This window comes from Rhinoderma darwinii, chromosome 8, assembly GCF_050947455.1.
Source record: "Rhinoderma darwinii isolate aRhiDar2 chromosome 8, aRhiDar2.hap1, whole genome shotgun sequence".
In the NCBI taxonomy this organism is placed as follows: Eukaryota; Metazoa; Chordata; class Amphibia; order Anura; family Rhinodermatidae; genus Rhinoderma; species Rhinoderma darwinii.
The window spans coordinates 38,627,411-38,654,186 of NC_134694.1; the positions used below are offsets into that span (position 1 = coordinate 38,627,411).

The 26,776-nt window shown below is 44.3% G+C and overlaps 1 protein-coding gene across 2 annotated transcripts in view; it reads right to left on the bottom strand.

Annotated features, from left to right (window-relative positions):
- Positions 1-26,776, bottom strand: part of SHROOM4 (shroom family member 4) — a 250,091-nt gene that overhangs the window by 78,527 nt on the left and 144,788 nt on the right. For both annotated transcript variants that reach the window (XM_075835604.1, XM_075835605.1), the window contains one exon: positions 24,752-25,360. In XM_075835604.1, coding sequence (XP_075691719.1) covers positions 24,752-25,360 — 609 coding nt within the window. The remainder of the gene's footprint in view (positions 1-24,751; positions 25,361-26,776) is intronic.

Consider the following 26,776-nt stretch of genomic DNA (forward strand, 5'->3'; position numbering starts at 1 on the left):
TATGTTTGCATGTATGTATGTTTTCTTGTATATATGTTGTCATGTTTGTATGTGTGTATGTTTTCATGTATGTGTTTTCATGTAGGTATGTGTGCATGTATGTATGTATGTTTGTATGTATGTTTTCATGTATGTATGTATGTATGTATGTATGTTGTCATGTTTGTATGTGTATATGTGCATGTATGTGTATATGTGCATGTATGTATGTATGCATGTATGTATGCATGTATGTTTGCATGTATGTATGTTTGAATGTATGTATGTTTGCTTGTATGTATGTTTGCTTGTATGTATGTATGTATGTTTGCTTGTATGTATGTATGTTTGCTTGTATGTATGTTGTCATGCTTGTATGTATGTATGTTTGTATAAATGTCTGTATGGCCATGTATGATACTGTCTGCTGGCACACTGTATCTAAGCCAACTTTGCCGCAGGCTTCTATACATGGTATAACAGTCAGTATCACACATGAAAGTGAAACTAAGCCTACGACATGTTTCATTTCATTTTTTTTTTTTTATATTTTTGATTTTTTACAGGTTTGGTGTTTGGACTACGTCGGTTTCGAGGACTACTTAGATGACGCTTTTTTTTTCATCAATAAAATGGTTAATGAGGGTTGTGTTGGGGGTGCTTTATTTCAATAAAATATTTTATCTATATTTTTGTCTTTTCTTTTCAAGTTTTATTACTATCACTTTAGTAATGGCCGCTGTCTGAGTGACAACGTCCATTACTAAGGCGAGGCTTAGTGTTAGCCGGTACAGAGGCTAACACTAAACACCATTATTACCCCGGTACCCACCACCACCAGGGGTGCCGGGAAGAGCTGGGTACGATCCAGTACCCGACCATCTGTTGTGATGGTCGGGCTCTGGGGCGGCTGCAGGCTGGTATTATGAGGCTGGGAAGGGCCAAAAACAGTGGACCTTCCCACCCTTGTAATGCTAGGCTGCTGCTGCTGTGTTGTATCTGGCTGGTTATAAAAATGGGGGGGACCCCACGTCATTTTTTTTTATTATTTATTTATTATTTTTATTAAAAAGACATGGGGTTCCACACAATTTATCATAACCAGCCACAAATAACACAGTGTTATTAGCCTGGGAATGTACTAAACCAGTGGCCCCTCCCACCCTTGTAATGCCAGGCTGCTGCAGCCTTGTATATGGCTGGTTATTAAAAATGTGGGGGACCCAACATCTATTGTTAAATTTAAAAAAAAAACGACGTGGGGGTGCCCCACATTTTTATAACCAGCCCGATACAACACAGCAGCAGCAGCCTAGCATTACAAGGGTGGGAAGGTCCACTGTTTTTGGCCCTTCCCAGCCTCATAATACAAGCCTACGGCCGCCCCAGTACCCGACCATCACAACAGATGGTCGGGTACTGGATTGTACCAAGCTCTTCCCGGCACCCCTGGTGGTGGTGGGTACCGGGGTAATAATGGTGTTTAGTGTTAGCCTCTGTACCGGCTAACACTAAGCCTCGCCTTAGTAATGGACGTTGTCACTCAGACAGCGGCCATTACTAAAGTAATGGGCAGGACTGCACAATCCCTGGGGCACTTAAAAAAAATTTCCTACCCGCCTCCATTATTTAGATGTCGGTGCCGTTATATTTGGCGCCCAATATTTAAATAACCGCCTGAACTGTCAATGGGACGTGTAATGACAAGGGGGGTGTTACTATCGCTGTGATACTGTCTAATCAGCTACGGACAGTCTCACAGCATGAGCTGGAGAGAGGAGAGCATGTGCGCATGCACGCGCAGCTCAGAGCCGTGCGCGCACGCTCTCACTCACTCTTCAGCTCTCGGCAGACAAGGACAAGACTCTGCGATCTCTCGCACTAAAAAGATGCGGTAACTGTTCCAGCAGTAGTAAAAATTGCATAAATGTTATTATGTACAGAGTGTCACCAGCTGGCTGTACCTTACTGACTTACAGTGGTGTAGTAGAAGGCACTTTTGTGGCAGAAGCAATCTTACTGATTTCTCATACATTAAGCAGCATACATATACCAGTGTCCCAATTCTATATATAAACACATATAGCATCAGGATAGCAGTGTTTACACAACGAATTGATGCTTTCTTTACAGCTCAACAGGGAAGGTCACCCAACGTTCCTAGATAAAAAAAAAAGGAACACTGCGCACATAGTGCATCAAACAATACAGAGACGTGAAGCAGTGGTAGGTGGTCAAATAACCCGACCTGTCAGAGCAAAATGATGTTTGATATGCCCAAATGGGCTATAGATGTGTGTAGGATGCAGCCTGGGTTCTGGACTGGATGAAGATTGTCCAGAAAATTCACAGGGAAGGCAGTAGAAAACAGCCCAATAGTCTCCTGGTGCAGCCGAATTCTGAGAATTTTTGTCTCCGTTCGAGACAATCGACCAGATTGTAAGGATATGATCCAATATTTTTTATTAATTATAGTGCACACAGAAACAAAGCGTTTCGATGCTAGACCGACCTCTCCATCAGGTAAGGTACAAATGATACGACAGTTACATATACACGGAATTTATATAGAAATGGGGCTGGAAAACAGACAACCGATAACGCTTAGTCAGGGCGTGTAACTTCAGGATCAAAGGTTACAGACATCAAGGCCGATCATCAATGGATAGATCTGTTTCAAAAGAACAATGTCTCATACGATAGAGTGTTCAAACCATAAGCGTTATACAGGGGAAATATATATATATATATATATATATATATATATATATATATATATATATATATATATGTAACCGGAAAGTACGATAAAGTTATAAAAATATAAATATTTTAAAAACTACAATCGTCATCATTTCTAACTAGCTGGAGAATGAAGGAGTGATCAACCCCTTGTAAAAGTAATGTGCATGATCGTATGGTTTTGGTATTGAGAATACTACACTAAGTACTCTAGTCCAAATTCTAGTATTGTGACAACCCTAATCTGACCATCACACACATATCAGCTTGTTGGACATCCCATTTCAAAACCATGGCCATTAATATGTAATTAGTCCCCTTTTGGGCCCCTTCACTCTTGAGATAGGTCTTTCCACAAGATTTTGAAGTTTTTCTGTGGGAATTTGTGCCCATTCAGCTAAAAGAGCATTTGTGAGACCAGACACTGATGTTGGACAAATAGTTCTGGCTCGCAATCGGCGTTCCAATTAATCCTAAATGTGTTTGATGGGGTTTAGGTCAGGCCTCTGTACAAGCTACTAAAGTTCCTCCACAGCATACTCGTCACACCATGTCATTATGGATAGGAGCATTGCTAGTACCGGCATATGCCCTCGATTTTATGCCCGATGCCCCAAATCTGTGGGCGAGCACCACATTCAAATGTATCTGTGTCCTCAGGACGCGGATACAGTTGAATACAGAGTGAAGAATAGGAGCCAATAACCGACAAAGCGTGGTGTTGATGAGCCTCACAGGGCGGCGCGATGTGGTCATTGCGACAGCCTACACCAGGCGGTAAACCATCTAGGGCACAGGCTAGAAGAGGTCTGTTTCCTGCACATCAACTATGGAATCGACATAGAACAGAGGAGAGGCGAGTAATGTATTTGTTTACTGGTTTGTGTCACTCTGGGGGAGCTTTATTACTAATGGGGGCTCTCTGGAAGAGATTTATAACTAATGGGGGCACTTTAGGGGAGCTAAATTATTAATAGGGGCACTGGGGGAGCTTTACTACTAATAAGGGCACTCTGTGGAAGTACTATTTCTAATATAGGCATTCCAAGGAATCACTATTTCTAATGGGAGCACTCTGGGGAAGCACTATTACTAATGAGGGCATTCTGGGGGAGCTTTATTACTAATGGGGGAACTCTGGGGTTTGCATTATTTCTAATAAGGGCACTCTGAGGAAGCTTTATTACTAATAGAGGCACTCTGTGGAAGCACTATTACTAATAGGGCACAATGGGGAAGCAGTATTACTAATCAGGATATTCTAGGGAATAACAATTTCTAATGGGGGCACTCTGGGGAAGCACTATTACAAATAGGGTCTTTCTGGGGGAGTTTTATTACTAATTGGGGCACTCTGAAATAAGCACTATTACTATGGGGCACTCTCGGGGAGCACTAATACCATGGGCATACTCTAACACAGTTACATTTCAGGTACTGTAGGAGAGCACTATTACTGCTGGAAGCACTGTTTGGCACAATATTACAGTATATTGGCTTGGCACGATATTATATTTTTCTGGTCAATAAGTGGACATTATTAGGGGCACTACCAGCTTGGCACAATTATTTTTAGGGGCCACTATGTGGCTCTATTACTGTCAGGGGCACTATTTGCTTTCTTGGCACAATTCTTGGTAGGGGAACTATCTGTGTCAGATATTTTAAGGGTGGACTATCTGTTTTGCACTAATATTTCTGTAGTACAGTAGTTGGGAGAAATGGGTAACACAGTATTGGAAGCGGCCACAGGATGGTACTATTAAAGGGGGCAGCAAGATACGGATTTTGTGAAGAGAAGGTGAAGATGCACTGGAAAAGCAAGAAGCCAAAGATGTGTAGCAGAAAACTCTGCAGGGTCATTCTCAAGAAAATACATCATGGCGGCTTGGGACGGATGGAGAAGAAAAGGAAAAAAGACTCAATTTAGAGTAGACACCACCCTTGAGTCGCTGAATGTAAATGTTTATTATTCCTGACTGCATGTGATCAGTATATCCTAATATCCTAATCCAAACATTTATGGATACAGGTTCCAGGTCTCTGAATTTAATTATAAAGTAATATCCAGGCAAAATGTACTGCTCAGGCAGTGTATCTAAGCCCATCATGTAGTAAAAGATTTGTCTTAGGGGGGATTCACACGAGCGTGTATTCGGTCCGTGCGGGCCGCGTGGTTTTCACGCGGCACGCATGGACCAATACAAGTCTATGGGGCAGTACAGACAGTCCGTGCTTTTTGCGCAGCGTTTGTCTGCTGCGCAAAAAGCGTGACAGGTTCAATAACTCTGCGTATTTCGCGCATCACGCACCCATTGAAGTCAATGGGTGCGTGAAAATCACGCGCACCACACGGAAGCACTTCCGTGGGACGAGCGTGATTCACGCAACAGCAGTGAAAAGGATGAATGAAAACAGAAAAGCACCACGTGCTTTTCTGTTTCCGAACATCCAAACGGAGTGTATTTGCGATGAGCGAAGCCGGACAAGCGAACCGAACTTCACCGGGTTCGGCCGAACTCGTTTTGGCCGAACCCGGCAAAAAAATTATCGGTACGCGACGTCAGGAGATAGTCACTGTCCATGGTGCTGAAAGAGTTAAACTGTTTCAGCACCATGGACCGTGACTTCCGATCCCAATATACATGAACCTGTAGAAAAAAAAACGAAGTTCTGACTTACCGCTAACTCCCGGCTTCTTCCTCCAGTCTGACCTCCCGGGATGACAATTAAGTCCAAGTGACAGCTGCAGCCAATCACAGGCCAAGCACAGGCTGCAGCGGTCACATGGACTGGCGCGTCATCCAGGGAGGTGGGGCCCGATGTCAAGAGAGGCGCGTCGACAAGGACGCGTCACCAAGGCAACGGCCGGGAAGTTCTCGGTAAGTACGAACTTTTTCTTTTTTTTCTACAGGTTTTTCGATATTGTGTTCGGCATTCACTGTCGAGGGTGCTGAAAGAGTTAGCTCTTTCAGCACCTTGGACAGTGACGGCCGTCGACTAGCCTCATCTCTATGATGGCGGCTGCGCGAAAATCACGCAGCCGCGCATCAGACACGGATGACACACGCAGCTGTCAAATGGTTTTTGCGCGCGTTGTTTGCGCGCGCAAAAACGCAACTTTCATCTGAATCTGCCCTTAAAACTATTCTTTTGTCAACATATTATTATTATTTTTTTATGAGGCAAAAGAGATGCTTTGGGGCTTGTGCAACTGATCTTTTAAGACCCTAGCAACACCCCTGGTTATGGACCATGTTTTGTGCACAGGGGCAGAGTCATGCTGGAGCAGTAAAGAAAGTTTGGAACTCTGTATTGAGTTAGGCAACAGTGGGTAGCACTTCGGGTATGTTTACAGCCCGAAAAACGACTGGAAACTCGGAAGCAGAACGCCTCCAAACATCTGCCCATTGATTTCAATGGGAAATACGGCTTTCTGTTCCTACAGGGCGTTTTTTAAAAACGTCCGCGTAAATAAACGCTCGTGAAAAAGAAGTGCATGTCACTTCTTGAGTGGTTTTTGGAGCTGTTTTTCATTGACTCTATAGAAAAACAACTCCAAAAACGGCCGTAAAAAATGCTGCGAAAAACGCGAGTTTGATTTAAAAAATGTTTGAAAATCAGGAGCTGTTTTCCCTTGAACGTGTGAACATACCCTTACAGTTAACCAGTGCAGATCTAGCTGATCAGATATTTAACAAATTGACTTGTGGCAAAGGTGGCATCCTATGATAGTACCATGTTTAACATCCCTGAGCTCTTCAGTATGACCCATAATACTACCAGACTTTTTTGTCTATGGAGATTGATTGGCTGGGGTGCCTGATTTATTGAACCTATTTGCAATGGGTGTGGCTGAGGCACCTGAACTCCATGATTAGGAAGGGTGTCTACATACGTTGGCCAAATAGTGTAGATTTTGGTATTTGCATATGGATGATTTTAAAAACCTAAAGAATTGATGAGCTGGTCAAATCCACAGCTTTAGAGTAGAGTATGTACTAAAGGTGGAAGCAGAGAGTAGGTAAGAAATGAATAGCATGGAGTAACATCCTTTAGATTTAAAAAAATCGTGGAAGCTTAGTAGCAACTGTCTGCATTTTTTCTGAAGCAGCACCACGTCTATCCATGGGCTGTGTCTAGTATTGCAGTTTAGTCCCATTCACCTAAATAGCGATAAGCTGCAATACTAGGCACAGTTTATGGACAGATTTTTCGAGAAAAAAAGCTAAGGCTCTGTTCACATCTGCGTTGGGGTCCCGTTCTGACGTTCCGTCAGAGGTTTCCGTCAGAACGGGACCCTGAGCAGACACAAACTGACATCAATGGTGATGGAAACGGAGACCTCTGGTTTCCGTCAGTGTTAGTTTGTGTCTGTTCAGGGTCCCGTTCTGATGGAAACCTCCGACGGAACATCAGAATGGGTCCCCAATGCAGATGTGAACAGAGCCTAATTCTACAAAGCACAATATGTTTAATCAACATATATAGAGAATAGTCAGATTTGCAAATATGGAGCATTCTTTACCTTATTTAAATCAAACCTCCAAATTGAAAACTGTCAGCCATGAGGAGAAAATGCAAAATATAATGACCAGGCTAATTAAATGTGATTTATTTGTGTCATTTTACAATCAAGATCTACTCCAAACAACTGTCTGAAACCGTTTTTATAAATATGCTCCATTTTATTATTAGATAGCTTTATGCCAGTCACATGTAAGCAATATAAAAATGATTATTCTTTGAGAGTTTTATGCCAAAATAATTTCTAAGATCAATAGATCAGTAATCTTAATTTTTGGTTTTGCTACTGTTTGCCACTGAAAGTTATTTTAGGAAGTCTGTAGTCTGCCAATGGGAACCAGAACAGTAACTGCTGTAATCAATCATTTATACACTGGCAGATATTCAGGACAACAATACCAAAGGATATGACTCATTTCCTAGCAGTTAAACAATAGAAATAGTTAAGTGAATAGGAAATGAGTAGAAAAAGTAATCTACAAGCAAATAGCTAAATGATCTCACACCTAACAAAAACAAGCGGCCGATGCAGCCGAGTGCCGATCAACGAGACATCGTTGATTTGCGCTCGTTTGCTCCTGTCACACAGAGCTATGGATGGGGACGAGCGGTCGTTACTCCGATCGCTCGTCCCCATCCATTATTATCATGTCGGCAGTGTGTCTCCCTGTTTACACAGGGAGATGTGCTGCCGACAACGATAATATTTTACTTTTTTAAAACTATATGACCAGCAGATGATCAAGAGTTTGCTCGTTCATCTGCTGATCGCTGCCCTGTTTACACAGGGCAATTATCGGCAACGAGCGTTGTATGAACGCTCGTCTGCACGATAATCGGCCAGTGTAAAAGGGCTTTTAATCTGTCCGCTTTGGTTATTTTCTTTTTGTTAATAAGGGACCCCCAACAAAAAAGATAAAAGGTATGCCGCTGCTGGGACCCACAGCAATCGTCCGTAAACTGTGTAGGAACCAGGAGGAAAGAGTTCAATTCCCCTGTAGAACTACCACAGGGAAAATAAGGCATTACATGGTTTCCATTAAAATTAATAGGTTGTTTGTGTAATGCACAGACATGTGGGGTCCTCCAAAACAAGTTATGCTCTTTGTTGCTCTCCGCTTTGGCTAATAGATGAGGGACCAGCACGGAGGACCCTCCTCTATTACCTCAGAATTTATTAATTGGGTATTTGAAAAAAAATAATTTTCTACATTAGACAACCCCTTCAAGCATTTATCTTCATAGCTCCCAATAGTCGATGAGTCCAGAAAATTGTGTTGGTAAAAACACACATGCATAATGGAGATATGTGGAAAAGCTAAATTTTATAGAGTCAGGGGCGTAACTAGGAAACACTGGGCCCCATAGCAAACTTCTGACTGGGCCCCCCTCCCCTGGTTGCCACACACAGCCTGGCCATATAGATAGTGACATGACAACCATCGGCACCCCATGATCGCGTTTGGGGCCGCCGATGAGCTGTCAGAGGGGGTTGCCCCCTCTTTTTAACGACTCAGATGCTGCGGTTGCGATTCACTAGTATAAACATATGTCTCACAGGAAAAATTATTATACGGGCTAGGTCACCAGCGAGTGCAGATTTAGACCTCCCCAATGTCAGAATAGAAACTCCAAAATACATTAGGAAAAACACAGAGAATAAGGAGTCATGTACTATTAGAATATGATTTGCCAAGGGCATAGAAAAATAAATTGTATTAGACATTACAGATTACATATAGATTAAAAGGTAGACTACAAATCGGACAACTGTATACCTCCAATAGCGTAGGAGGACAATAGGAAACCACTAGTACATAGCACAAAGAAAAGGAAGAAAAAACTTCCAACAGAGGAAGCTGTGTGGACTGTTCTAAGGCAGAAGTCAGATAGCAATGTATGACGCAAAGCAAGAAAGCAAAGTAAAGTATCTGAGTAGATCGTACCACAGGTACAATCAATCTCATAATAGTATTGATATGAAACAGAGTAAGAGACGAGTACTGTCAGTTACATAAGCAATATTTGCATATATACAGGGCGTCAATCATTAGGTATAAAATATCTAAGCCTCAGTGAAGCACACAGATCTTCCCAGAATGTAGGTATAGCTATAAAAAACTAGTGAGTTCTATAGGGCACAACAAGTAGTGTTACTAACCCATGTGGTTCCTATGATCCAGTAACTTTCCAGGTATGGAGAGACCCCAACGCGCGTTTCGCGTGGATGGCTTTTTCAAGGGGTATACTATCACGTATTAGTCATACCACTTTAAATACACTGGGTAATTTGATCAGCTGGTCTATGAAGGCCAATAGGATCTATACAGCCGTGCCTGTGAGACCAAGGCCTCGCGAGACTCACGCACCGGACCGCCGAGACTACGCATGCGGAGGTTGCAATTCACTGCTGCGTTTGAGGGGTTAAAGGACCAGTAACAGCGCGATCGCTGTTCCTGGCCGTTAGTTCCGGGTGTCAGTTGTAAAACACAGCTGACACCCGCAGTGTATAAAGTTGGCTCAGCACGTGAGCCAGCTCTATATCTCTCCCCCCGCCCCAGGACGTAATAGCACGTTCTGGTGCGCGAAGTGGTTAAAAGGTAATGAGCTGCAGATGGTGCAGAGTGAAAAATTGCAATTCCCTATACATATGTGCCAGTTCAATGCCCAATATATTGTGCCCAGCATGTGCCACTGGAGACATACACACCATAAATTGTAATGTAGGTTCTCTTGGTTACGGTAATACCTTACCTTATGTGGCTGTTATCTGTTGCCTGGGCACATGGCAGGGCTCAGAAGGGAAGGACCACCATTTGGCCAACTGGAGCTTTTCTGGTGCCAAGTCATGTATGCAGAGCCCCTGATCTGGTGTGTAATTAGGAAACACTGGGCCCCATAGCAAACTTTTGACTGGGGCCCCCTCCCCTGGGTGCCACACACAGCCCGCCCTTGTAGATAGTGCCCCCCTGTAAATAGTGGCATACAGCCCCCTCCTGTAGACAGTGCTATACAGCCCTCCATGTAGCCAGTGCTATACTTTCAAGTATCACAAAGAGGGACAATTTTATTCCCTATAAAAGGGAATTTTTTTATTTTAAGCCACGCCTCTAATCCCACCCAATCCCTGCCCTTACACACCCGGTTCAGCCCACAAAGTATTATGCTCCCATAGTGCCCCCCACACAGTATAATGCCCCCATACAGTATAATGCCCACACAGATGCCCCATACAGTATAATGCCCACACAGATGCCCCATGCAGTACAATGCCCAAACAAATTCCCTCATGCAGCATAATACCCCCATAGCTGTCCCACAGTACAATGCCCCCATAGCTGCCCCACACAGTATAATGCCCCACATATCTGCCCCCACATAGTATAATGCTCTCCATAGCTGCCCCACACAGTATAATGCCTCCCATAGCTGCCTCCACAGTATAATGCTTCCCATAGCTGCCCCCACACAGTAGAATGCTTCCCATAGCTGCCCCCAGTTTATTGCCCCCCATAGCAGCCCCCACAGTATAATGCCCCACGCAGTATAATGCCCCCCATAGCTGCCCCACACAGTATAATGCCCCTCCTAGCTGCCCCCACAATATAATGCCCCCCATAGTATAATGCCCCCCATAGCTGCCCCCACAGTATAATGCCCCCATAACGGCCCCCACAGTATAATGCCCCCCATAGCTGCTCCCACACAGTATAAATCCCCCTCATAGATGTCCCCACAGTATAATGCCCCCCATAGCTCCCCCCCACAGTATAATGCCCCCCATAGCTGCCCCCACAACGTATAATGCCCCAACATAGCTGTCCCCACAGTATAATGCCCCCATAGCTATCCCCACAGTATAATGCCCCCATAACTGCCCCCACAGTATAATGCCCCCCATAGCTGCCCCCACACAGTATAAATCCCCCTCATAGCTGTCCCCACAGTATAATGCCCCCATAGCTGCCCCCACAGTATAATGCCCCCCATAGCTGCCCCCACACCGTATAATGCCCCAACATAGCTGTCCCCACAGTATAATGCTCCCCATAGCTGTCCCCACACAGCATAATGCCCCCTCATAGCTGCCCCCACAGTATAATGCTCCCCATAGCTGTCCCCACACAGTACAATGCCCCCTCATAGATACCCCCACAGTATAATGTGCCAAAGCTGTGCCCACAGTATTAATGCACCCCATACAGTACAATGCCCCCATACAGTTTAATGCACCCCATATAGTAAAATGCTCCTATAGCTGCCACCATATCAGCCCCCCTTCCCTACCCAGTATAATGCCCCATAGTGCCTAGTAAAAATAATAACATAATTACATACCTATCCCCATTCCCACGACGGGTGGAGGATCCTTCTACTCCGGTCTGTGCGGTGAGTGACTCGGCGCAGACAGGCGCGATGACGTCACTACATCACGCCTGCCTGTGCCGAGCCACTCATGGCAGAGTGAATGCTGGAGCAAGGAGTCGTCAGCTCCCACATTCAGGAAGCGGGACCAGCGTGGTCAGCTCTGTGTGGCTACGGGGGCCCTGTCGGCCCCCCAGGCTTAGGGGCCCGGTCGCAATTGCGACCATTGCGACCCCTACAGCTACTCCACTGTTACAGCAGTCTATGGCAGAGCCTCCCTGCTCTGTCATAATGTTCAATAGCATCTGCGTGCGACGCAGACAGTATTGAATGTGGCGTCGCTACCGCTGTAGCAGCCATAGCAGCTGCTAGCAGGGCCTATGGGCATGGGGAGGGGGCCGTGCCGACTGGCGGCATGGGCCCCCTCATGCCGTGGGTCCCGTAGCAGCCGCTATGGCTACTACAGCGGTAGTTACGCCACTGGCCTTGTTGTACCAGTACAGTTGAAATCTCAGAGAAGTGACCCCATTTTAAAAACAACACCTCTTAAGGCATTTATCTTGAGGTGTAGTGAGCATTTTGACCCACAGGTATTGTGTAAAAGTTAATGCGCAGTAGATGGTGCAGAGTGAGAATTACAATTTTTTAAATATATGTCATTTCAGTGACCGATATATTGTGCCCAGCATGTGCCACCGGAGACATACACTCCATAAATTGTAATGTCGGTTCTCTGGCTACGGCAATACCTTACATCAGGGGCGTAGCTAGGGGGGGGGCAGGCGGGGCACGTGCCCCGGGCGCAACCCGGAGGATAGGGAAGGGGGCGCCGAAGAGCTGCTGACAGGCGTCCCGTATGTCGGACACCTGCAGCAGCTTAGGAAGAGCCAGAACATTACGGCGTTCTGACTGGGGTCTGTGACGGCCAGGGAGTGGACCAGTCCAGTCACCTGACCTCACGTCGGTGACATGAGGTCAGATGACTCAGGTCAGGGGACAGGTCCACTCCCGTGCTGCAGCCTTCCAGCTCTGCCTCTACTCTGTGCTCTGCACACACGCCGAGAAGCAGAGAGGAAGCTCCGCCCACACACAGCCCGTCCTGACCTGTCAGCAAGGGACATGGTGAGTGAGTGTGTAATGTGTGTCTCTGTGTTTGTATGTGTATATGTTACAGTGTGTGTGTGTGTGTGTGTCTGTCTGTCTGTGTCTGTCTGTCTGTCTGTCTCTGTCTGTCTGTCTGTGTCTCTGCATGTGTTTGTCTCTTCTCATCTACTACATTATCTGTACTCAGAGAGTTATCTCTGTGTTATCTGTGGTGTTACATAGAACTGCAGGGAACATCTACTACATTATCTGTACTGTGTGCTAAATTACAATCTCAGCTCTGCTACACAGTACAGATAATGTAGTAGATGTTACCTGCCGTCCTATGTAACACCACAGATAACACAGTGATAACGCTCTGATTACAGATAATGTAGTAGATGTTACCTGCAGTCCTATGTAACACCACAGATAACACAGTGATAACGCTCTGATTACAGATAATGTAGTAGTGTTACCTGCAGTCCTATGTAACACAACAGATAACACAGTGATAACTCTCTAAATACAGATAGTAGTGTTACCTGCAGTCCTATGTAACACCACAGATAGCACAGTGATAACTCTGATTAAAGATAATGTAGTAGCTGTTGCCTGCAGTTCTATGTAACACCACAGATAACACATTGTGCTAAATTACAATCTCAGCTCTGCTACAATGTGTTATCTGTGGTGTTACATAGGACTGCAGGCAACAGCTACTACATTATCTGTACTCAGAGAGTTATCACTGTGTTCTCTGTGGTGTTACATAGGACTGCAGGCAACAGCTACTACATTATCTGTACTCAGAGAGTTATCACTGTTATCTGTGGTGTTACATAGGACTGCAGGTAACACTACTATCTGTATTTAGAGAGTTATCTCTGTGTTATCTGTGGTGTTACATAGGACTGCAGGTAACATCTGCTACATTATCTGTATTCAGAGAGTTATCACTGTGTTATCTGTGGTGTTACATAGGACTGCAGGTAACATCTACATTATCTGTACTGTGTATATATGTGCCTGTGTGCGTATATATGGGTCTGTTTGTAAATGTGTCTTTGTGCTTGTATATATGTGCCTTTTATGTATTTGTATATGTTCCTGTCTGTGTATTTATCTGTGTGTGTGTGTGTGTGTGTGTGTGTGTGTGTGTGCGCGTATATGTGTTTGTACGTCTATATATTTACCTGTATGTATATATTCCAGAATGTGTGTATGTATATTTGCCTGTATGTCTAAATATCTGTCTTTATGTATGTACAGTATATATGTTCCAGCGTGTCCATATATGTGGTTCATTTTTGGTTTGTGTAGGGGGCGGCAATAGAGAGTCCTGCACAGGGCGCCATCCAACCTAAGGCCGGCCCTGGCTGTCACCAACCCTCGCCAGAAGAAACTCCGCCGCTGCCTGCGCCGAATGACCTCCTCGGCTCCTCCGGTAAGTCACACCAGGCAGAGCGGAGAGTGGTAGTGGTAGGCTACTGCTCACCGGTCTGTTCACAGTGTGGCGCTAAGTACAAAGTGGGGAATGTGGCGCTATTTACAAAGGGGCAGCGGTATGTGTGTGGCACTATTTGCAAGGGGGGCTGTGTGGCGCTATCTACAGGGGGGCTGTGTGTGGCACTATCTACAAGGGGGCCTGTGTGGCCCTATTTGCAGGGGGGGCTGTGTGGCACTATTTACAAGGGGGGCTGTGTGTGGCACTATCTACTGGGGGCTGTGTGTGGCACTATCTACAAGAGAGGGGCTGTGTGGCACTATCTACAGGGGGCTGTGTGTGGCCTCTTTAATTTATTTTCTTTTAATTTATTTTTATGTTAATTACATTATAGAACTATATCGCTTGTAAAGTGTAAAAATGCTTTTATGCTCAAGTTACATTAAAAAAATTGTGAACAAAAAAATTACATCTCATTGATTGGTAGGGAAAGAAAACATGGCGAGAGGGAAGGAGATGTCGGGAAATAAGTTGGGGGGGGGGGCGCCAAACTGAATCTTTGCCCCGGGTGCAGGAGAACCTAGCTACGCCTCTGCCTTACATGTGGCTGTTATCTGCTGACTGGGTACATGGTAGGGCTCAGAAGGGATACAGAGGAAGCATGCGGAAGGGGGATAAGCTGTGCGGAGTGCATCAGGGTAAATAAAAGGGGATAAATTAAAAATTAAGGAATTTATGATACATTTTAAAACTTTATTTCATACAGAGCCCTGGTTTGTCGAGACACATGTCACATTGATATATATTGAGTCCTTCCTTATCCCTCACTTTGAGCAGACTCTGCACATCTTTTGACTCTTTCCCTTCTTGCCAGTTTGGGGAACTTCTCCTGGAAAGTGTTGCCCTGGTACTACGTGTCGCGACATTGGGGATAGTGGACCCACTGGGCCACTCTGCCGTAATAGAGTAGCAGCTGGTCAAAGAAATATGTATAAAAGTGAGAGTACCTAAATAGCAGGCTTGAGCCGGTTAATCCTTGCCCTCCCCCCATATATGACATATGTCACAATCATGAGATGTTCTCTGTGATGTGGAGGGGGATTGTGGCGTTTCTCCGTATTGGTATAGATGATAATTGGATGAGCAGACCCCTCTAGCAAATGCCTCCACTCTTCTAAGACTAACTTGATGTCAAGTAGCTCACTGTCCCCAATATAGTTTCTTTCTGCTGCAGAGTAGAGTTTAAAAAACACCCCACAGGAGACCATCTTACCCCTGGAGTTTCTTTGAAAGAGAAGTGCTCCAGAACCGATAGAAGAAGCATCGACCTCCAACGAGAACTGCCGAGAAACATCAGGATGGTGAAGAACGGAGGCAGAAGTGAAGGCCCTCTTGAGATAAGTAAATGCCAACTCTGCTTCATGGGTCCAGACTTTAATGTTCACTCCCTTCTTGGTGAGAGCAGAGATAGGGGCGGTAAGCGAAGAGAAGTTTGGGATGAACTGGCGTTAGAAATTTGCGAAGCCTAGAAATCTTTGTATGGGACGGAGACTTTGAGGACGTGGCCACTCTAAGATGGATTTCAGGTTTTCCGGATCCATCTGGAGTCCTTGATCGTAAACTATATAGCCCAAATAGGGCAAGGATTTACTTTCGAATAAACACTTTTCTCTTTTGGCGTAGAGGTTATTCCCCCTTAACAATGACAGGACATTGCAGATATGTTTCCATAAGTAGTCAGAACTGGTGAGTATATCAAGATATCTTCCAGATACACCACCACACAGACATAAACTTGATTATGGAATATGTTGTTCACAAATTCCTGAAACACAGCTGGAACATTACATGATCCAAAGGGCATCACGAGATATTCGTAGTGACCGTCTCTAGTGTCGAATGTGGTTTTCTATTCTTCACCTTTGCGGATACGGAACAAGTTATAAGCCCCGCATAGATCCAGCTTTATAAAAAAAAAATTTAGCCCCACATATTCTGTCGAAGAGTTCTGAGATCAGCGGTAAGGGATACTTGCTTTTGACAATGATTTGGTTCAAACCACGATAATCGATACAAGGCCGGAGCGATCAATCTTTCTATTCCACAAAGTAGAATCCGGCTCCGGCTGGAGAAGTAGATTTTCTGATAAACTCACTTTCGAGATTCTCCTTGACATATGCCGACATGGCTTCAGTTTCAGGCAGAGGGAGAGGATATACTCGTTCACGAGGTGGTGAAGTCTCAGGAAGCAACTCAACTGAACAGTCATAAGGATGATCGGGAGGCAGGACCTCAGCCTCGTTCTTGCTGAAGACATCCGCATAACAGGCATACTGTGGAGGCAAACCAGGGAGTGACTGAGGCACCAGAGATTGAACAGGATGAACCTGCGGCAGACAGCGGTGTAGAAATCAGATTCCCCACTGGAGTATTTCTCAGGAATTTCAGTCGAGAAAAGGAGCGTGTTGGCAAAGCCATGTTAGTCCCAGCAGGATTGGATTAATAGCCTTAGGCAGAACATAGAAGGCTATTTGTTTCCGATTGTAGAACACCCACTTGTAACCTCAAAGGTTCTGTGATGGAGAAAATTGAATCTGGCAATGGTTGACCATTCACGGAGGCGAACACTAGGGGTTTCTCCAGAGGAGTCGTGGGCAAGTGGAGGTGGTCTACTAAGGCCTGATGAATGAAATTCGCAGCCGCTCCAGAGTTCAGATAAGCGGAAACAGAATGTGACTCTTCACCTGAGGAGATTGTTAGGAATAGAGAGTTTAGTAGAAGGCATCAGTCCACCTAGGGTATTCTCTCCTATCAACCCTAGGTGCTGGAGTTTCTCGGCTTCTGGGGAAACTGGCGCACCAAGTGACCCTTGCAGCCACAGTACATACGTAGGCTAGCAGAACGTTTGCGCTGCCGCTCTTGTTCAGACAGTCTGACTCTGTCCACTTGCATAGATTCTTCAGGTATGACAGCATAAGAAGGTAGCAGGGGTCTTTGAAAATTAGGTGCCAGTCTGTAGGACCTTCTCTCTCCAAGAAGCTCTTGGGAACGCTCTCGGAATCTCATGTGTGTCGCCAGAAGAATCAGGGCATTCAGGGTAGGAGGGAGATCACAACCCGCCAGTTCATCTTTGATTTTACTGGCTAATCCCTGCCAGAATGTTGCCACCAAGGACTCGTTGTTCGAAATGAGCTGCGCTGACAAAGTACAGAACTGTATGGCGTACTCTCCTACCGTCAATTCCCCCTGATGGAGAGTGAAGCAGCGGCTGAAGAAGTAGTACGGCCCGGTTCCTTTAACAGTGTATGAAAGGTATCAATGAACAGGGGCCCTGGCCCCTCACATTCCCAGACATTCCCAGTAGCGAGACAATGAAGGCTACTTTGGTCTGATCAGATGGGAACAGATGTGCATGCAGCTTGAAATTAATCTTGCGCTGGTTGAGGAGCCTCGAATGATTCTTGCATCTCCATCGTAACGAGGTCGAAGTGGCAAAGAAATTCCAGGCCCAGAACTGACTGGAGCTATGACAGGTGGAGGAGTAGAAGGAGCAGCAACTTGAGAGGTTGACAAGGGAGCAACAGAAGCAAAGTTCAGACGTGTGGCAATGGAATTAACCACTTGCAGAAGCTGATCCTAGCACGACCGGAGATCTCGCATGTCCACTTGCATGGCTTGAACTGCCATCTTGGGTTGACCAGCGGGATCCATGGTCTGAGCAAACTGTCACAACTGTGGGGATAGTGGACCCACTGGGCCACTCCGCCGTAACGGAGTTGCTGCTGGCCAAACAAATATGTATAACAGTCACTTTGGATGAGAGTACTTGGATACCTGATTTGAGCCGGATTATCAGAAGCTGGCTTGTGCCGGATTATCGGAAGCTGTTTTATGCCGGATTATCAGAAATTGGTTTGTGACGGATTATCGGAAGCTGGCTTGTGCTGGATTATCAGACTTTTCGCGGACACGGATACAGAAGTCGTCACGAAAACAGGACTTGTCATGGACACCCATCGTGGATACTGATGCCGTCATGGACACTGGATTTGACATAGACACTGGACACGGATACTGTGTTATGGACATGGACATGACTTGACACGGAAACTGAAGTAGTCGCGGACAACGATACTCAAGTTGTCACAGACACTGGGCTTGACACGGTCACCGGAAACACGGGTACTGAAGTCATCACGGATACTGGATACAAAAACAGGCTATTTAACCTTTACAGACTAACACAATGTCAAAAGCAACACTGCTCAGGCACTGAGGAAGTGGGCGGAACTCCTTAAAAAGTCCAGGGTGTGCTAAGACAGGTCAGGATCAATATTCCTGGTGCGCGCAATGGCCCTTTAAGGGCACATACAGGAGGAGAGAGAGAAGAGCACGCCGGTGTCCCTGGGGAAGGAGACATGGGCGGAAATCCAGAGTCCAGCGGTCGCGGCTGCTGGTAAAAAGGGTATGCTGGCGGTCACTGTGCATGTGGCCTCGCTTCTAGAAATGCTGGGTGCCCCCCTTTCTGGTCCCTAAAGATTAGATTCCCCATAAACACCTCTTGAAATTCCAGGAAAGCTCCCCTCTGGCCTGCACATCAATGTAATATGTATGCATTGTGCAATGCCATCTGTATGATGTGCATTGCCGGCTTCATATACCACACCCTTGATTTCCACATTGCGCAGTAGGGCTTAAGGAATTGATATGACAAGTCCACCCGACCATGTACCTATTGTAGTCCAGGATGGAGTCTGGTTTGGGGGTCTCTGTACTGGTACCTCATACTGGTACATGGGTACTGGTGTGGCCATGTATTGTTGTCAATACAAGGACATTGCTCTTGTCCTTATACTTGATACGCAATATGTTGCTGCTGGATTGTGCCCTGTTCTCACCCCTTCTGAGTTTTAACAGTGCCACATGCCGCAGTGCTTCTGGTAGCAAGAAACTTGAAGAGTGGGACGCTGGTATCAAAATTATCCAGGTAGAGGTGGTAACCCTGGTCCAGCAGTGGGTGCACCAAATCCCACACAATATTGGCGTTAACTCCCAGTAAGGGGGGCATTCTAGGCGCCTAATACTGGTGACTTTCCCTTCATATGCCCTAAATTGGTAAGTATACCCTCATGCACTCTCGCACAGCTTATACATCTTCACGCCAAACCGTGCCTTCTTACTCAGCAGGTACTGGCAGAATTGAGGCCACCCTTTGGTTAAATCTACCAGGGACTCGTCTATAGAAATACACTTATTGGGGGTGTATGCTTGGGCAAACCGGTCACTGAAATGGTCTAATAGGGGTCACAGTTTATACAAACAGTTAAAACTGGGGTTATCACGGGGTGGGCACTGCTCATTATCAGCATAATGTAAGAAGCAAAGTATTGCCTCATAACGCACGCTGAACATGGTCATGCAGTACATTGGGGTGTGGTATAAGATGTCCGTGCTCCAGGAGGCCCTAAAGGATAGCTTCTTCAGAAGCCCCAATGTTCAAGAGCAGTCCCCAGAACTTGCCCAACTCTCCTGCGTCTTCAAGGGTCCACCTGAAGTATTGGGCATAAAATGATGTGAGGTTCTTAGTGATATACTGTTGGGCATATAAGTTTGTCTGGGACACCATAAGCTCTATAAAGACATCACTGAAAAATAACTTGAAAAAATCCATCTCACTGAGCCCTTCTGTGTTATATTTGATCCCTGGGCTGCCCGTGTGATCAGGGATTTGGGGCTCATAATTGTCTGGCGTGTGGGTTCAAATGGGGTAACTTTGTGTCTGTGTCAGAGGCAGAAAATGAATATGCCGCTTTGGCAGTAAATGAACGTTGTTACATGTTTATTGGTTATTATGATGTGCTTAGACACGTGTAAAGGAATGTATACTGTTAGAAAAAATAAAAAAAAATAGGTATTAGGTGTAATTAGGAATAAACTATAGAAAACTTGAACAAAATATATAAAAATATACGTCCTTAATTAGCAGCAAACCCCCCAAAAACATTTTGGTTTTGTAGGCAATTATTCCTGATATTAAAACCTAACTAGATTTAATGTGAACTTTCTTGATGCTAAACCTAACTACGGCGACAATTCCCTGACACTAAACCTAACTTGATTATTTGGAGTGAGATTCCCTAATGCTAAACCCAACTACAGTGATGGGTGCCTGACATTAAACCTGTGTATGCTTCGCTAATGCTAAATCTAACTACGGTGACAGGTGCCTTATAGTAAGCCTAACTAGAATATTCTGAGCTTCCCTGACATTAAATCTAACTACGGTGATGGATCCCTGACGCTAAATTCCCTGATGTTAAACCGAACTATACATTTTGACGGTTCCCTGACACTAACTAAGCCTAATACTAATCTAACTAGCTGATAACTATCTAAAGTAACTTAATTTTTTAATATATAGTTTTAGTAGTAAAAAAAAGAAAAACAAAACCCCCAGGGACCAAAAGATGTGGCTCTAAAGGCTGGTAAATGGTCAGTGATAGAAGATCACTGACCAAAATCGTAGTGGTGACAAGGGGGACACGAGGAGCACACAAGGAGTAGAAGGACAGGAGTGGGAAGTTAAGGAGGAAACGATGATCAGCAACAAAAATGCTCTTAGAACAGCAACACAAGGTCTATTATCACAGCAACGCTCCTAACACGCGCTCTGATCGACTCTCTAACCCCAACAGAGAAATTCAGGGCGGAGGGTGGTGATAACGGCAGCATCTGATGTTAGCGATTGCCGCTATTATTCAGTAGTCACAAACTAACCAATTGCAGCAATCATGGAGATGGCACCACCACGATTGGTCACTGGGGAATTCTCCGTGATAGCCTGCTGTCCAAGACAGCAGTTATCACAGCTTATACACGTGGGGGGAAATTGCGCCTGATTAAAGCCCCGGCGTACTATTACGGAGCTGAGCTAGAACGATGTGCTCAGCTCGACGTAATAGTGCTGAGCGGAGCGTTTAGGGGTTAATAATAGTTTTAAGAAACAATAGTTTACAGATGTTCACAGTCTTATCTTCCTATAAAATCTAAACCTAAAATATCTTAGACTTTCAAAATGATTGCATTCCCCAGACCAGACCCCCTAAAGAAATACAGACCCCAGAACAAGTACCCTAAATAAGTACAGACCCTAGATCAGAAACCTTAAATACAGACCTCCGACTCCTAAATACAGACCCCCGGACTTGACTCCCTAAACTAATACAGACCCCTAAATACAAACCCAAGACCCCCTAAACTAATACAGACCCAGACCCCTGAATACAGACCCCCTGAATACAGACCCCTAAACTAAACTAATACAGACCACTAAATACAGACCCCCTAAACTAATACAGACCCCCTAAACTACAATAGACCCCTAAGCTAATACAGACCCCAGACCAAACCCCCTAAATACAGCCCCCAGCCCTCTTAAACTAATACAGATCCCACCCCAGACCCCTTAAACCAATCCATCCCCATTATACATACACAGCAACTTACAGTCTTCTCTATGAAGTCTTGCTGCTGTACTAGGACTTGCCTACATGGTCAAGTGACCTGCAGGTCTATCAACAGTTACAAGAACTGCAAACATAAGATCATCTGACATTATGTCTGCAGGTTTTTGTTGCAGGACATATACGATGCAGTTTTTTCGGCGGAATCAATAGCGTAGTCGACTACTAATCTTATGGAATGTAGACAAACGGAATCCATTAGCAACGGAAGCAATACAATTGAAATCAATGGTAATGCAAATGGAAGCTATGGTTTCTGTTCATGGGTTCCCCTAACAGAAAGGTCTGACGGAACCCATGAACGGAACCCCGACACAGATGTGAACGAAGCCTAAGATACATTTGCATTTAGTGAAACAACGTTTTCTATAAGCATGCAAAGTTGCAAAACATTAAAATTTAAAAAAGCTTCCACAATTCTGGTGACAGCTGTATATTCTTAGGTTACGTTCACACGGCCTATTTTCAGCCGTTTTTCGGGCTGTAAACGGACGAAAAATCAGAAGCAGAACGCATCTAAACATCTGCCCATTGATTTCAATGGAAAAACGGCGCTCTGCTCCGACGGGCCGTTTTTTACACGGCCGTTTTGAAAAACGGCCGCGTAAAAAAACGGCCACGAAAAAGAAGTGCAGGTCACTTCTTGGGACGTTTTTGGAGCCGTTTTTCATTGAAAACAGCTCCAAAAACGCCCGTAAAAAACACAGCGAAAAACGTGAGTGGCTTAAAAAACATCTGAAAATCAGGAGCTGTTTTCCCTGGAAAACAGCTCTGTATTTTCAGACTTTTTGAGTTTATGTGTGAACATACTCTAAATGCAATTGTTAGGAGATACATAATATATGTGTAAATTCCAAACATAAAAGGGACATTTTAACAGTGGATTTGTAAAAAATCAGCTGCTAATGTCAGTACTTGTAACACGTAGAACGTAGAAAAAAAATGAATTGCTGAAAATTATGAAACTGTTTTCAAGGGTAAACAGTCTCTGATTTCAAGGCATTTTTTGAAGCTGAAAATTAAGCTTTTCTTCATTTGAAGCTTATTTTGAGGGTTTTTTTTTTGAGGTGTTATATGAGGCGTTTTTCATAGTGTCAATGGAAAATCAGCTTCAAAAACGCCTCAAGAAGTGACATGCTCCTTTTTTTTTACGAGGCCATTTTTTAATTCAGCTGCGTAAAATACACCTCATTTATTTTCCATTGAATTCAATGGGAAGAAGTTTGCAGGCGTTTTGCTAGTGTTTTTCCAGGCGTATTTCAAGGCGTTTACACCCATAATACACCTCAAAAAACGACGTCTGAACATGCCCTAAGGGCCATGTGTAAAAAAAAGTATTCGGAACACGCTTGGAAAGTGAAAAATTATTTTAACAAAGCGTGTGCCGAATACTTTTTTACACATCTCACTGGGTTGGGACCCTATCTCGAGCACCTAAGAGATCTAGTGCTATCTGAACACCTATATACGGATACCCTAAGGGCCAGTTCACACAGAGTTTTTTGGCGCTGATTTTGACACTAGAACCCCGTCGGAATCAGCGTCAAAATCTGTCCGAAACCGCGTCCCATTGATTTCAATGGAAGGCAGAGGCTTTTTTTTTCCATCGCGGCTTATAACTGCTCGGGGGAAAAAAAGCAGCAAAACTCTTTCTTGCCGCGGTTCCGCATCTGACCTCCCATCAATGGGAGGCAGAAAAAGCAGTTTTCACAGCGTTTTTTGTCAGCGGCCCTCAACGCCCGCGGGCAAAAGCCTCTGCGACAGCCACGGCATGTAAGTGCACGCAGGTCAAAGATTTTTTTTCTGCCTGAAAATTCCTCCTTGTGAACTAGGCCTTATATGAAAAACACCTCAAAAACGCCTCAAAAGAAGCTCCAAATGAAAAAAGCTTGATTTTCAGCTTCAAAAAGTCCCTTGAAAACAGCTCTGTAAGTTTCAGCCACTTCTTTTTCCATGTGTGAACATACCCTAAAAGCCTCAGTGTTTTTGTACAGTGCACAGGCATTTTCTCCAGACTTAATAAGCTACCAGTTAGAGGCCCTGGTACTCCAATATAACTGGAGAAAGTAAAATTCAATGAAAAATTGTTTCATAAAAAATATCTGGAAACACAAGCAATTAGCTAGTATTTGCCTAAGTCTACAGATAGCACTTTTCATAACTTTCAATGCTAGTGCCATCCCTGTCCCCAAGTGGACTATCCATGCAGAAGTTGCAATGTGGAGGGCACTCTCAATACAATATAAGGGTAAGGCTCTGTTCACATCTTCGTTGGGGTTCCGTTCTGGCGTTCCATCAGAGCTTTCCGTCAGAACGGAACCCTGAGCAGACACAAACTGGCACCGACGGAAACCAGAGGTTTCCGTTTCCATCACCATTGATTTCAATGGTGACGGAGAAGGTGCACGTGGTTTCCGTTTGTGTCTGTTGTGCACCGGACACTGTCGGTGTCAGTTTGTGTTTACTCAGGGTCCCGTTCTGGCGGAAACCTCTGACGGAACTTCAGAACGGGACCTCAACGCAGATGTGACCAGAGCCTTAGCTTTTTTTCTCGAAACATCTGTCCATAAACTGTGCCTTGTATTGCAGCTTATCGCCATTGAAGTGAATGGGACTAAACTGAAATACTAGACACAGCCCATGGACAGACATGGTGCTGCTTCTGAAAAAATGCAGACAGTTGCTACTAAGCTTCCACCGGACCCATCGTTTTGCCGGAAGCAATAGAGAAGGACTACGCTATTGCTTCCGGCCAAACTATGGGTCCGGTGCACAAAAGAGACAAACGGAAACCACGGGCACCGGCTCCGTTATCATTGAAAGCAATGGTGATGTAAACGGAAACCTCTGGTTTCCGTCGGTGTCAGTTTGTGTCTGCTGAGGGATTCCGTTCTGACTGAAAGCTCCAACGGAACGTCAGAACGGGACCCCAACGTAGATGTGAACGAAACCTTACCAAATTGGACTGAGATATTCTGGTTTAGACAGAGCCGTGTCCACATAAAATATAATAACTTTGGTCCGGTAACTACAATAAAACAAAGCAAAATAAATATTAGAAAGGAATAATAAACAAGAAACTTACACTGAAGCATTTTGGCTTGGAGAAGCAGCAGAGGAAAACTCATGAGACCCTTGCGAAGCACATATATTCTCAGATGGTTCTTTAATATGATTAGGTCCATAAATGGATGAATTACGTTCTACGCTACAGGATGTCCTATTCACAGGCAGACTTTGGGAACGCTGTCTCGCATCTTTGATATCTCTGTTTAGCTCTGGCAGAGATTTCTCTTTGCAATAGATGAATCCAGACTTAGCAGTTTGCTTAGATGCCTGGTACTCTTTGTACTTTTCACATTTAGGAGGTGGTGGGCGAGGAGGCCCTTGTTTCTTTGATCGGGCAGATGGTTCTCTTTCTTCCAGTTTGGTCGTAGAAGATTCCATCCGGTCTCGTGAAGTGAGATATTCCATGTTAAGTTGATTTACCGAGTAAGCTCTACTTCGTGATAAGGACGGCTCTGGATGCCCAACCTGAAATGATGCAAAATCTACCGGTCTAAGGAGACTTTCACAGGAAAAATCACACGAAGATGTCGTCTTGTAACATTGAGACCATTCATGATTGTTCTCCTCACAGCCCGATTTAGATGAGCCAGGGTGTTGAATGCCACAATGAAAATTACATAATTGACTGTAGGATAAAATATGATAAATAAATATTTGAATGCAATATATTTCACAGGTTATTTTTATCTTAAAGTTTTCTACTTTAAACAGTCTGCACATTCACATGCTATATGGCATTTTCTAATATGTATCTGTATAGACCATGCCCAGAAAATGAATATAAACACTAAGGAAATATTCACAAGTAGCAGTTGAGGTGCTGTAAAACGCATCTGAAAAACCACATGAAGTTTTACCGCACCTCAACCGCTACTGGCAAAAAACATTAATTTAACACGTTTCACCTGTAAACACTGCAACCACTTTGAAAAACTTGATAAACCACGTGTGTCTTTGGTATATTTATTTTATAAATACATCTCAACTGAAATGTCTAAATACAGCCATATTGTGTCTGTTTTTTTTTTGATGGCTCAGAATTTAAATTGAATGTTTCATGAATTTAAATTGATTTAAATCGAAATATTAAATATTAAAATGTGTTTCTTGTTACTTTATGTTGTACCGATTTGTTTCTTATTTTAACTTTCCTGGGGGGCTGTGATATTGGAGGCACACTATTCAGTTTTGTATTTTCTGTATCGACCATGCAGCAGGGTGTTTGTGCTTTATGCAAAAGCAATGATTAGGAGTTAAAGAAGCACTCCAATAATTTTTTTCCTATATAGTGCAGCATGCACTTATTCACTTTTAAGAAAAATTTCTTGAAAAAGAGCTCAACGGGACATTAAAAAAAGAGACGCTATTTAATTGAATTCTCCCATGAGAATAAATTGTAACAGAACAATGCTTTTAACTAAAGATAAATACTCTTTAAGGCCCTGTTCACACAGAGTTTTTGACGCGGAAACCGTGTCGGAAAACGCTCAAAAAAACGTCTGAAAGCGCCTCCTATTGATTTCAATGGGAGGCGGAGGTGTTTTTCCCCGTGATCGGTAAAACCGGCTGGCTGGAAAAAAAAGCGACATGCCCTATCTTCGGGCGTTTACGTCTCTGACCTCCCATTGAAATCATTGAATGGCCGTGGGTGAAAAACGCCACGAGAAACGGCGTGCAGGCAGATCAAAATGCCTCAAAATTCCAGATGGAATTTTGAGGGAGAATTTTCTGCCTGCAAAAAAACTCAGTGTGAACAGGGCCTAAAAGTGTGCTGGTCATGCCTAGAACTACATGCTCAAGGTTTGTAATGCCCTACACACTCAATGTTATTTATTAACAGCTTTCATAAAATTTATAATTATCCCTAAAATATTATTACCCCAGTGGGTGGGGTAATTAGAGTTGGTAAATTTCTTCTCAGATTGTGAATATTTTATTCTATTGGCTCTTAAGTGATTCATGGAAATGTTTTTTTCCTGCAACCACTTGTAAAAGGGAGGTCAAGGATGTTTAAGTCCGTTACACCCTTTCACAGGAACTT